At 34.9% G+C, this 14,169-nt stretch overlaps 1 protein-coding gene across 1 annotated transcript; it reads right to left on the bottom strand.

Annotated features, from left to right (window-relative positions):
• Nucleotides 1–423: 423 nt before the first annotated feature.
• On the bottom strand, nt 424–14,104 carry LOC102807085 (ragulator complex protein LAMTOR2). Its single transcript, XM_085502037.1, has 4 exons — nt 13,943–14,104; nt 3,663–3,825; nt 1,868–1,957; nt 424–737 (listed from the first exon to the last, which is right to left on the bottom strand). Exons 1-4 carry the CDS (start codon nt 14,044–14,046, stop codon nt 681–683), a joined length of 414 nt encoding a protein of 137 aa, XP_085358163.1. The 5' UTR covers nt 14,047–14,104; the 3' UTR covers nt 424–680.
• Between the last annotated feature and the right edge of the window lie 65 nt (nt 14,105–14,169).

The raw sequence follows: 14,169 nt of genomic DNA, 5'->3' as shown, positions 1-14,169 counted from the left end.
TCTTTGAAGAATTGGGATGTAGCCAATATTAATCTAATCAGACAAAATAGATGTGCATACGTATGATACCATATATTGTCTCCAGACAGAACCCAAATTAATAGTAACAGTAAGTATCTAAAATATTGTTTGTGTTTGCGTTACAACATTGAATAGTTCGTCCACTACAAGACAAACAATGTTGGAGAAAGTAGTAAAAAGATGTACATGACGAAATTTTGTAATTGAGGTAATACTTCTTGTATTACAAGCTGTATTTACTCCGACTACAAGACAGTTTTGGTAACAAAATAGGCATATTAGCAAAACAGTGTCTTGTACTGCAATATTGCCATCCCATTCTTTATGGTGGTCACCAGTAACAATAAAACCTGTTTGAACTCTTATCTCTTCCCTACAGATTTAAAAAAATAATCTGTACCATGGATATGCAGACCAATTTTAATGAATTTTTATATGCATGAAACTCAGTATGGACCTGTTGCCAAAAATATTTCTAATGAAAAACTGTATTAGAAGTGTAGCTGCTAGTGGAATGTGGTTTCTATTAAAGCAATAACGAATATAAGGGGTGAATTTTTGGTTTACACTGGTAGTACTGGTAGACCACCCGGCTCCGGTGAACAGAAATTGGAAGTTCCATTTCTAAAACCAGAATGTTTGGTGACTGTCTACGATTGTCATGATGCTGCAACCTGTTTGAGTGGTTCTTCCAAATAATCTGCTAGTGCCTTTGCCTGTGAATGAGAAAGAAGAAACTGTAAATGCATCACGTATAGAAACCTAACCGGAGTGGGTGTTGACCATGTTGGTGGGTTTACCTAGCTATGAAATGGCAACATTACAGGTAGAGGCTAAAATAAGGGTTTTAATAGAAACTGGTTACTTGGATATTGAATACCAACTCGAAATTTGGCAAATAAACTATTCATGTGTACCTGATGATAATTTTGTTATTCACATTTTCCCCAATTCTTTTACCTTATGCAGATTTAGGATTTTTGCTTTTAGCCACGACCCCCCCCCATAAAATCCTCGTCCGTCCCACCCACTTTCCCCATAGTGCACTCTTTATATGAAATGAACCCAATATTCACTGAAAGTTGGGAATCAATTTTCAAGTTACAGTGCATGAATGGGGGATAATTCCTAGCTTGCATAATTTGTTCCTAAATTCCTGGCTTTCTGATGAGCAATTGAATGTTTATGTGAAAGGTTTTTACACCAGAGCAGTTTCCAAGCTTAACAGTGGGACTCAAAATTTGTCTATTGGTAAATGGAGGCGAGTATTCCAAGCAACTGGTTGACAGCTTTTAGATTAATGATGGCCAAGGTATTTCATAAAAGTACAATTCAGGCTGATGTACGATTGCTTCAAAATGAGTTCAACACAACAGTACCTTTGCTCAAAGTATTATTATTACATGCACCATATAAATTTTCAAAAAAACATTCAGATGATTTGGTATTTTTTTGTTTGGTCTGGGATGCCATTGACATGGACAAAACAATACAATACAATTTTCATATACCTTGCAAATTATATTCAAACACCTATGCTATAATGGGAATACGTGCTGTTATATGTTGTAAGTAACTAATATACAATTTAAGGAAAAATAAATTTATTACTGATTTCACTGCTATCCATTTTCGCAGTGTGATGATTTAATAGTGAGATGTTCACTGCTACAAAATGTTATGTTTTCCATGTTTTGCCATAGAGGGCATACTTTTATCAAAATAAAATGCAAATAAAAAGAATCAATGTGCCTTGGTTTCACTTACACACGTAATCATCAGGAATGGAATTCAATATATACAATAACAATTCCCATATTTCACTGCACATGACAATGCTGCTTACCTTTGCTTTCAACATACCAAAACCAACAGACTGCTTAGCATAGATACACAACAATAAATTGGCAACTTTTGTAATGGCCACTTTACCCTCCTGTAAATAAGTCATATTACAAAAGAATTATAAGCTGCAAATTATAATATAAATAATTAAATTTGTCAACATATCAATTTAAATATTCTCATTTAAATACATTTGTTGTCAACTGTTGAAGCAAATAAATAGCACAAGATATTGATAGAGAGCGCTATCCACATTGATGGTTTTCAAAGTCAGTCAGTAGTTGAAGTAACAATGCTGCTGCTTTTACAGAGAGATTAAATCTTTTAAGCTATTTTATTACAAAATAATGATTGATGAAATTTGGAAACTTTAAATAGAAATACAGGCCCTAAAATTGTGTATATTGAAAAGCAGAAATGTATTGTGTTCAAAAACATTCCAATTTCAAACAGTTAAGTATATGCATGCACAATGATTTCTGAAAATCCATAGTACAACTGTAATGAGGTAACTTCTCACAGGTAAGACTTATTGAAAACATTTTGAGTAACAATACTGGAGTGTCTACATTCTCAATTAAAAAAACAAGTCATTGTCATTGAAAGTCCAGTGCAAGATGCATGTCCTTGTGTGTGATGTATGTGTGAAGTTAAAGTTGATTTGCCCAAGATTGTATGAGATGTTTGGTTCCATCGAACAGCGATTGATTAAACAAGATAACTACCAGTCAGCCATTTTGGATTTGATGGTGATAAAAATGCATGTGTGTCTGATAGGATGTCTAATCTATATGTGAAGAACAAAATGGCCACCAATCTGCCATTTTAACCCAATCTGAGAAACAACAAAATGAAGTGCATTAAGGTCCCAGTATGTTTAATGCATGTACCAAGTTTAAACAGAATTCATTCATGCACGACAGAAAGAAGCTGTGAAAATGCTGAAAATGTGTGATTTTGATACATTTGGCAAACGTGATTTGGATCCTGAAACATATGCATATGTCTGATGTACCGTACATGTGAAGTTTGAATGATCCAGGCAGATAGATGAACCCAGAACTGCATCCTTTAAAACAAAATAGCCACCGATCAAATTGTGGCAGCAAATCTACGATTACTTTCTACAGTTTACTCCACTTGAATCACATTCTCATCGGAATATTTAATTTTTTCAGCTTATAAATGTAGAATCAAACATTTACACAGCTAGGCTTCCACTACGGGTGAACCAAGTTTTAGTCACAATTATGTCTAATACTACATATTTTTTTTTCACCAAATACCAATCTGTTTAGTCAATTATCAATATTTTTCAGAAATATATAGTAAAGGTAGTATACTACTGTAACATACACTCATTTAGTAGATACCTTATTTGCTGTTTTAGAAGTGCATGGTCAAATGGTGTCTATGGTCAAAATAAGGCACATGTTATAGTGGATGTTTTGAGGCGGCGTACTGCATAGACTTCACAGAACTCTAGACTAGTAAATGTAGACGCTAGTAAGTCCCTCAGTGTTGTCAATGTCATAAGAGGTAGCATTCTCACCAATACCATTTGACATGTAATTTCATGGTGTCCTACTGATCTCTGATAGCACTTTGTGACACAGTAGTTCCTGGAACTATACCATGCTTTATTGTACTTAGATCTATGTCCATTTTTAGGATACACCTTCAATAAAGACTTATTATTACTTTCTGTATCAATATAACTATAGGAGCTGTGTCTCAATCATGCCAATGAAATAAGTCAGCAACAAACGAATGGATGCAAAATGTAGTTACTTTACCTCACAGTCCATGAGCACAAAATTCAAACTGTCTTCATTGAATGCCATTTTACCATTTCTTTCATACGCTGACCATATATTACTTGCAATAGCTGCAGTTACTCTGGCATCCTTATCACCATAACCTGAATAGGCCAGAAGTGAGCCCTCACCGTTCAGCAGCCTGTCCAATTAAAGACGAGACAATTAACACTTAGCACAGACAGTACATTAAAGATAGACCTGAAACAAATTGGATTAATTTTTATTCAGGTCTACTAATCATGGGATCTAAGTTACGCATGAATTGTCTGATTGACACAGAGACGAGCAGGTTGCAGCCATTACCAAAAAGCTTCTATAGAAATGAAAAATTGGCTGCAAATTGTCTTTATTGTTTTTGACTTGTTTTATTTTTTTTAGAAAAGTTTTTATTTTTTGTTTTATTTTTTAGATTGTAGTTTTTTTTTTAATTTCTTTCTGTAAGACCCGTTTTATCCTTTCCTAAGGATTTTATGCGTCTAATAAAAAATATAAAAATATATATTAAATGAATACAATCTTCTGAGGGTACTACTGCGACCCATTCCCCTATTTGTTATAACTATTTATAAATTTCAATGGCAGTTGAATTCAACAAGCAAATCAACGAGCTGTGTGCAATGATGTCATTGTCATATCCATAATAACCACCATGTCTGTCTGTCTGTCTGTCTGTCTGTCTGTCTGTCTGTCTTCGCACCCACACAGGCTTGACAGGATTGCCCCACTGTTCTGTACTCTGAGATATGCATGAAGACAGTACAATGGGAGCATTGACAGACACGTAATGAAGGTCATCTTAGGCAACCAAGGTTCACTTATTTGGCCTTTATACATTGGCAGATTCCTAATGCAAACAAATATTCCATGTAGACAAAAACAACAGCACATGCTCTGGTACGTTTCCATGGAAAATCAAATGTGAAGTCGCATGTTGTTCTAAGTTAAGCTATGACATGAAAAAAAGAGGGCAAAATCTATTGGTTTAAATTGATGCAAGTTATTGTTACAGGAACTCCGATTGATGGATCCAGCTAATTGGCGCACACAATCAAATGATTCAATATAACTAAGGTTAAATACAGCTTTTCCTAACATGATCACACGAGGGGGCCATGAAAAGTCAGCTTCAAAATGTCTGCCATCCTGGAAACACTGCCTAACCGTTCTGTATTGGGAATTCACATTTTCTGTTATGATAAGATGCAGATCCCCAGTGCAATACAAAAACATGACACACTGAAATTTATGGTCATATGATGAAAGATGTATGATAATAGTATTATTACAATTATTAACTACAAAGCATTTATTTCATTGTACCACAGGAAAATACACAGCCCACAATGCAAGAGTCCAACGACACAATAAAATACTAGTATAATAAATTTCTTTGTGCGATATAGTGAAATGTTTGAGAAATTTGTCCTTGTGTTTTTCAAAAATCAATATATTACACTTAAAGAAAAATTGCATTTTTCAAAACTTTTTAAAACACAGATTTTTGAAATAATTCAAAAACAAAAAGTACCCCATCATTAACAATATATAATTTGTTCACCAGCCTACAATTTATGATGTGGCATAATATTCCCACCATAGGAACCTATGGTAAAATGTTATAACAGTGCCAAAATGGCAACTATCAATTAAAATACATCAATAATTTTTTGGAAAATAAAGTTGGTGACCATGACTTTTTAAAGTCAAAATCCTTATATTGCCCTGAAGCACAAATTATTGCAAAATAAATAAATTCTGTATTTTCATTCATGGCTTTTACCTTAAAGTGCCTGTGAAATGGCTGCTATTTTCACACCCAAAATTATTCATTGATACATAAATATTATAAATTTTTATGTTTCTAAGCATAAATTATATTTTTTAAGTGAAAAAATGAGTTTTAAACTCAGTCTACGGCAACTTTGTTTTTGTGCATTTTAAAACGAGGCTCATTAGCTTCTCATTTGCATACAGAAATTCCCCCTGTGACGTCAGAAGGGGAAGTTGCTGGGTAGCTTGTATTGCCGATACATATAAATAAGGCGAATTTCTTGCGTTGTTTTCTCGTCTTTGACTAAATTGCCACTTATGTACTTGTTCATCGAGGAAGAATGGATCATAATGAACACATAGTATCAAGTTTGTTGCATAGGGTTGAGTCAGATGCGAAATATGTCCATTCTGGTGTAGCTAGTCACCGTGGTCGTTACAGTCACCGGCGCACGTTTGTACACTGTCGCTGGACTCCGGCATTGGACAAAATCAAATTGGACGCCTGAATCGTCTTGTTATTTAGCAGGTTACTAGACAGGTCACTACATTGTTTTATTTCATCGATCGGCTGAGTAAAAAAACACATTCAAAATTAAAATAAAATCAAAGAAAGCTTAGAAAGAACTCCCATGTGCCGAGAGTATTGGAGACACATTAAATATAATTCGAAATTACTTAGCTGAAAACTAATTATGCAAATCAGAAAATTAATATGACCAGATTTGAGTGTAAAACTAATGAGGTCTGCGCAATGTAACAGAAAATCTATGTCTCCAAGTTTAATTGAAATGTGATTAGAACCAAAAAATTATGAATTATTATGCTTATTAGGGAATTAATATGAACAGATTTTTACCCCAAACTAATTAGGTTTGTACATTGTCCTAGAGCATCTTTGTACTAAGTTTCATTGAAATGGAATAATTAGTACCGTGAAAACTCCAAAATTTCGACCCCTCTAAAAATTCGATTGGCTATTTATTTGCCGGGTTTCGGTGTTTTATTTACCTCCAAATTTTCGACTCCACTAAAAATTGCCGACTCATTCTTATTCGAAAATTGCGACCAGTTTTAGTTTTCCCCCAAACGAAAAAAAACCCGATGTGAGCGTTCAAACGGGACCTTCCTCGAAGGCATGCATCCGGGTTTCTGATTGACTGAGAGATTTTTATTTTATTGGTAACGAAAATATATTCTAAATAAACGAAGTTTCAAATAAAAACGAACACAAAAATCTCGGCATGCTGCGTTTCTGAATTGTTGATTATTACTGTACTCAGTAGTGATTATAATAATGTACACAAAATAAATTTGTTGAATGGTTATGAAATACAAATAAAAGTCAACTAAGTTTCATCGTAAGCGAATGATTCCGGTCTCGTATAAACGTTTGATGCTGTAGGATATCCGCCATGTTCTCTTAGGTCAAATAGGTCAAATCGCTAATTAACCAATCAAAAAGCTGGATGATGCCAACGTGTTCAAATTACCATAGCTTATTTAAATATGTTAATGTTATTGAACGCAATGCGAAGAGATTGATGTTGTAGTACGATATTTTGGCTTGGATTTTGATGCGAAAACGGCATGATTTTTTTTTAAATAAAAAAATTAGTTGTTTTTAAAAAATAAACTGGTCATCTGAAGAATAATTTAACATTGTTCACAGTGATAACAGCTCATTCTCGAAAGGAAGCTTACCCGCTCACGCTAGTCACGATAAAAATCATACACGTGTACTCTTGAATAGACAGACGTCAATGACTACGGTAAAACTTAGACTCTATTTTAGCCGGCAGGATTGATTGAAATGTCCGAAAAATGACGCCAAAATACACCTTAAAAGTCCCATTTTATTTTCTTAAATCCCATTTTATTTTTTAATCCAAGGGCGAATTTACGGCAGAATTTGGTCCCTCAAATAAGGGACACGTGAGCTTTGATTCTAACCGGATACATTGCACTGGGTCGGGGAGATAGTTTGCTAAACTTCCATGTATCTTTTGTCCAATGGGTACCTGTACTTCGAACATTCGCAAGTTTTCCTAGGTAGTGCGAGACAGCTTTGTCTTTTGACCTATTAGTTTTGTGCTGACCTCTTCTGCGCGTCTTGATGTTTTGTTTTGCTTGTCATAATACTCACTGATTGATGACTTTGTTTAGATTTTGAGTTACAACTCGGCCACGACTCTAAAAACATGTCACATTTCTAACGCCAATTATTTAAAACCGGTCGAAATTTTGGAGTTTTTACGGTACTTTAGATATCAGTGTGAAAGCTTAAAATTGGTTAATTATGCAAATTAGGTAATTAATATGTACAGATTGTAACCCACAATTATTCAGGTCTGTCTATTGTCCTACAGCATCCATGTACATTCATTGATATGTGATGTATAGTACCTGAGATATCAGTGTGAAAGTTGGTTAATTATGCAAATTAGGTGATTAATATGCACAAATATTTACCGGAAACTAATTGGGTCTGCATAATTCTAGATTCATTGAAATGTAAATGATTAGTACTTTAGATATCAGTAGAAAAGCTGAAAATTAATTATGCAAATTAGGTAATTAATATGCACAATTATTTACCCTAAAACTAATCAGGTCTCTGCATAGTCCTAAAGGATCTATGTACCAAGTTTCATTGAAATGCGATGATTAGTACTTGAGATACCCATGGAAAAGCTGAAAATTAACTAATTATGCAAATTAGGTGATTAATATGCACAAATATTTATCGAAAACAATCAATCTCTGCATAGTCCTTGAGTATGTAAGTACCAAGTTTCATTGAAATGTAATGCTAACTACTTATATCAAATGCTGAAAATTAATTAATTATGCAAATTAGGTAATTAATATGTACTGATATTACCATAAAAACTATCAGGTCTGTGCAGTGTCGTATGACATCTATGTACCAAGTTTCATTTGAAATGTGATGATTAGTACTTGAGATATCAGTGGAAAAACCGAAAATTGACTAATCATTATGCAAATTAGGTAATTAGTATCCACGGATTATTACCAAAAACTAATCAAAACCTAGCATTAGTTCAGAGCATCTATGTACCAAGTTTCATCAAAATCCAATGAGTGGTTGTTTAGATATCAGAGGAACAGTCATGGAACCACTAAAAAATAGCTAATTATCATGTAAATTAGGTAATTAATATGCACGGATTTTTACCAAAAATTAATCAAATCTGCGCATATGTTCAGAGCATCTATGTACCAAGTTTCATCAAAATCCAATGAGTGGTTCTTTAGATATCAGTGGAACAGTCATAGAACAGCTAAAAATTAGCTAATTATCATGCAAATTAGGTAATTAACGAGCATGGATTTTTACCAAAACCTAATCAAATCTGCGCATTGGCCCAGAGCATCTATGCACCAAGTTTCATCAAAAACCGATGTATGGTTCTTGAGATAGCAGTGGAACAGTCGGACACACATACACACACACATACACACATACAGACACACTAACTGCAAAGACTCCCATTTTGTGCTTCGCACATGGGAGTCAAAAAAGAATATATTTTGACATTCTAAACATTAAATTATAGTTATCAATAAAATAGAGAAATAATTAAAAAGAGAAATGACAAAACACAGCTACTAAATAAATGACTGCTGAGTGAAAATAAATTTGTAATGTGTGAACGCGTCGAGTCGTGACGGGGACAAGTGCGTGAATGGGGCGTTTAATTGGATAACAAAAATAATTGAGAGCGATTCGCATACAGAAAAATTCAGAGTGGATTTAGCGTGATTTTCATAATTATGACATCATATCAAAAAAATACTTGTTGGAAACACATTGACAGCCCAACCCCGGATTCTTATTCCATAAATTATTACGCAGATCAAACTGCAAGTAAAGGCAACAAAGGTGTGAATTCGACATTCAACACCAATCACCGAACAATTCAGACACTTTTAGCCTGCGAAAATGAAAACAACCTGAGGGCTGCGTAATTTCCTGTTTGTCCGACGCTTCGTTTTCGTGTCATTATCAAAATTACTGCTACCTTTTACATAACACGGGTGGTCTCTATAAAGCGATAATCAGGATCGCAAAAAAAAAAATCAAATCATTTGAAACACTTACCCGACCTCTCTCTCCCTTCTGATATCTGCCTCAGTGATCATGGGCTGGTCAGAAATCCATTATTTTGAAAACTTTTTGTATTGTGCCAGGTTTAAGTTGTCGGCGTTTCTCGTTAAAACCTAGTTGTTTTGTCATGGACGAGGACAGTTTTTCGAAAAAAAAAATCTGAGGTGAAGTGAACACTACATATGATGCTGTAAGGAGGAAGTCCACCCCAACTTTTCTCATTATTTTCACGACTTTCGTCCACCGATTTTGCACCTTCGGATTGATTGGAAATTTAAGTACTTACACTATGACTATACGCATTACTGCAATCACCCACAACACAATGTTTAACCATCATAAATGTTTGTTGTGGAAACAACTAAAAATTCGCTCTCTCAAAAATAAAATAAAATAGACAAAAAAAAAGGAACGCCAATCAAAAAATGTATATCGTTTAAAAGTATGTTGAATGACACAGTGATATAAAAGTACGGCCCAGGGGTATGGCTTCCTCTCATATTTGGTGGCGCACTTTCGGCAAGAGTCGGAAATGCGGAAACAGTCGACCGTTTCAGGATAGGTGGGCGTGGCTACAGCACGGGAAATATCTCAAATTTACTTGGATACGAGTAATCATTTTCAGCAAAAAAATCAATAATTAATAAATAATAATTTCAGTGGGACACAGATCTAAAATGGTAGAGTGTGTGGGTGAGCATTGCACAGGCACTTTAATATACCAAGGAAATTAACAAAATACACGTGCTTTGACTGTCTGACTCGACCCTCACGTCTTCACGGGGGCATAGCATTCAGTATACTAGTAACGGCAGAGCTCCAGAAGGAGTACCTACACTTTATGCAAATTTTTTTTAAATTATGCTAATTTATTCATGACGTAGCAGTTTCTGTGCTCATGAATATTCATTAATTTGTGGGTCAATACATTTTAAAAGGGGCGATATATTATTTTTGGGGGAAGAGTTAGAAAGGGGGATTAGCAATCCTTAGGGGGTCAATACAAAAGAAGGGACCCATTTGGAGAGCAGCCATGCTCCTCGTGTCTGTTGTTGCACGTGACCTACAGCTGTCAACTGTGTTCGTTCTTCGACTGTGTTCGTTCTTCGACGACTTCGACTGGCTTCCATGTGGGGTAGTATTCTTGTGTTCTGTTTGACTTGAGTTTTTGAATCCGCTGTTTATGTTTTTAACGTCTTTCATGTCTTTTGTAGGAGTGTCCAATCCGTGATTCGAACTTGCGATCTTTGAGTTCCCAGCGCACTGTCTTGTCCTCTGTACCACGAGTGTCTTCACACAGGAGTTAGGATTTAAGTCCTATTCATAGGAGCACTGTCTTCACTAGCATTCAAAAATCTAAACATACTGGATTCGAACCAGCGATCGCTCACATTGCTGACATAGTACAAATCAACTGAGCTATGTGGGTAGTCATGCAAATTAAATAATTTGTTGTCATATTTAGCTTTATTGCCAAATGGCGTTTGCGAGAAAAAGATGGGCAGGCAAGGGAATTGAACCCAGGTCCTCCTGATCACTATGCAGAGAACTGACCCACAAGACCACATTGGATTGACTGGATGTGTTTGCATTTGATAAGACTATATAGTGTGTATATATATAGAAATACAACATATTTCTATTATTGAGTTACAATTGTCCAAAAAATTGCCAATTTTGTGTTTTTACTTGTGTTTTTACTATATGCATGCCATAACCCGTTAGTGTACATCTTGCCAATTGGGTGTTTGCCATTTGCGTTGCCCATACCTGACTCGACCCTAACCCTAATGTCAAGACACATTCCTGTTAATAATTCCGTTGCCCATACCTGACCCGACCCTAACCCTAATGCCAAGACACGTTTTTGTTTATAATTGCTCAATAATGATACTCTGTTGTGCACTGTCTGCGGGTAAGTTGCATTGATGTCAACTGATTATAAAACAAGTCGCATTTAAGTAATTCCCACTATTAACAAGTGGTTAAATTGTGACAATAAATGTGTGGACAAATATTTGAGATTAATTTTGGTGTAGACAACTCTCGTTTAATTATTTTACACCATTACAAGTTGTTAAATTGAGAGAATAAATGTCTCAACAAATATTAAATACTTAGTTTGATGTAAACAACTCACGTTTGATTAATTCCCACAATTACAGGTTGTTAAATTGAAAGAATAAATGTGCGGACAAATATTTTAGACTTATTTTTGTGTAGACATCTCTCGTTTGATTAATTCCCACAATTACATGTTGTTAAATTGAGAAAATGAATGTGCGGACAAATATTTTAGACTTATTTTGGTGTAGACAGCTCTCGTTTAATTATTTTACACCATTCCAAGTTGTTAAATTGAGAGAATAAATGTATGGACAAATATTTTAGACTTATTTTGATGTAGACAGCTCTCGTTTGATTAATTCCCACAATTACAAGTTGTTAAATTGAGAGAATAAATGTGCGGACAAATAGTTTAGACTTATTTTGGTGTAGACAGCTCTCGTTTAATTATTTTACACCATTACAAGTTGTTAAATTGAGAGAATAAATGTGCGGACAAATATTTTAGACTTATTTTGGTGTAGACAACTCTCGTTTAATTATTTTACACCATTACAAGTTGTTAAATTGAGAGAATAAATGTATGGACAAATATTTTAGACTTATTTTGGTGTAGACAGCTCTCGTTTAATTATTTTACACCATTACAAGTTGTTAAATTGAGAGAATAAATATGCGGACAAATATTTTAGACTTATTTTGGTGTAGACAGCTCTCGTTTAATTATTTTACACCATTACAAGTTGTTAAATTGAGAGAATAAATGTGCAGACAAATATTTTAGACTTATTTTGGTGTAGACAACTCTCGTTTAATTATTTTACACCATTACAAGTTGTTAAATTGAGAGAATAAATGTATGGACAAGTATTTGAAACTTATTTTGGTGTAGACAACTCTCATTTGATTAATTCCAACAATTACAAGTTCTTAAATTGACAGAATGAATGTATGGACAAATATTGACCATTATATTTGTGAGTAAATACCTGTTGTTTAATTAATTTCCACCTCTACAAGGTTGAGAGAATAAATGTGTCGACAAATATTTGATACTTATTTAGGTGTAAGAACTCGTGTTTGACCAACTTCCACCATTGCAAGTTGTTAAAATAATGAAATAAATATACTGGTATCATTGGATATTTGATTTAATTGTGAAACTTTCTAACAAAATGTTAACTGCTGGCTTCGAACCCTCAATCAACAATTCCGCAGACACGGTATAAATTCAACAACACCACAGAAGATATTCGTCTGTTGCCTGAATTGTTTTCGTAATATAGGGAACGCCATCGACACTTTAACAAAACTTACCTTGACTTGGGTCTTGTTTATCTCTTGTCACAATCTGGAAACTGTTGAACAAATTGCGCGTCGTCCAGTTTAAGACGTTAGTTATTTTATTATTTATTCATTCAGTTTTGTATGGTGGAGTTTTGTGAGGTTTATTATTTTTTTGCGACGTTCTTTGTTTACTTGTTTACGGTTTGAGAGATTTCAGTTTATTTGATTTACGTTTTTACGGTAGCTCTGAGCGGGACTCGAACCCACTGTCTTTTCAAGCTAATTTTGTTTTATTTTGATGGCACGCTTGTGTACCACGCCACGACGTTGGTCGTTAAGTGGTGTTCATTTTTCTAACTACTCCAGTGTTCCGATGAGTTGAACGGAAAAGCCAAAACGATTGCTGGTTTCTGATTGCTTCGGTTCTGGTGAGTGTGTATCTAGTGTGATTCGAACCCATGTCGTTTGTATTGGGCGTTTTTTTATTTCCCATGTTAGCTACGCCGTAATATGCAACCACTTCCCCGTTTTATTGTGATTTTGAGTGTTTAATGATGTCTTCCTCACGCGTCACGCCATGACCCAGTTTCAACCACACGGCCATTTTGCAACACAGTTCGTGACCCTCGGCGTCACCCGACTGACTATATGAGCGTTCTCTTCAACTGTTAAGCTAGTAGGATTTATTACCGTTATTATCATTATATTGTCACGTGATTTGTTTTACCTTATGTGTAATGTCTTAAGTATCTTTATTGTAATTTGTATATACCAATTCGTATATACCGAGGAAACGACCCCGATTGAAGGTCATGTATTTTATGACGTCACCAACTCGTGTGTAGGTACTGCTTCTAGATCTGTGCCCTAGTAACTATAATACTACACAATGTACTCGTAGTGTTTGGGGAGAGTGTGAGTACAACAGTGAGTGAGTGACTGTGCCAAGACAAAAAAATTTTAAATAATTGTATTCAATTATTGTATTACCGGTACTTACAGTGTACTCTGAACGCCGCCCGTATTAGCTTGGCTCAACACCTGGGTCAACGCTTTGGGTTTCAGCATTGTTTGTTTCGTAGGCTTTACTTCCCGGTCCAACATACATGCATTCCTAGGGAAAAACAGATTCGTGCTCGTTCTGATCAGCTGATCCGCGCGAAAAGCATGCTGGGAGTAGAAATTTCAATATGAATTCTAAAGTTAGCTAAATTGTTGAAATCCGTT

The sequence above is a fragment of the Saccoglossus kowalevskii genome, chromosome 8 (assembly GCF_978046115.1).
Source record: "Saccoglossus kowalevskii chromosome 8, keSacKowa6.1, whole genome shotgun sequence".
In the NCBI taxonomy this organism is placed as follows: Eukaryota; Metazoa; Hemichordata; class Enteropneusta; family Harrimaniidae; genus Saccoglossus; species Saccoglossus kowalevskii.
This window is presented reverse-complemented; position numbering and strand designations above follow the sequence as displayed.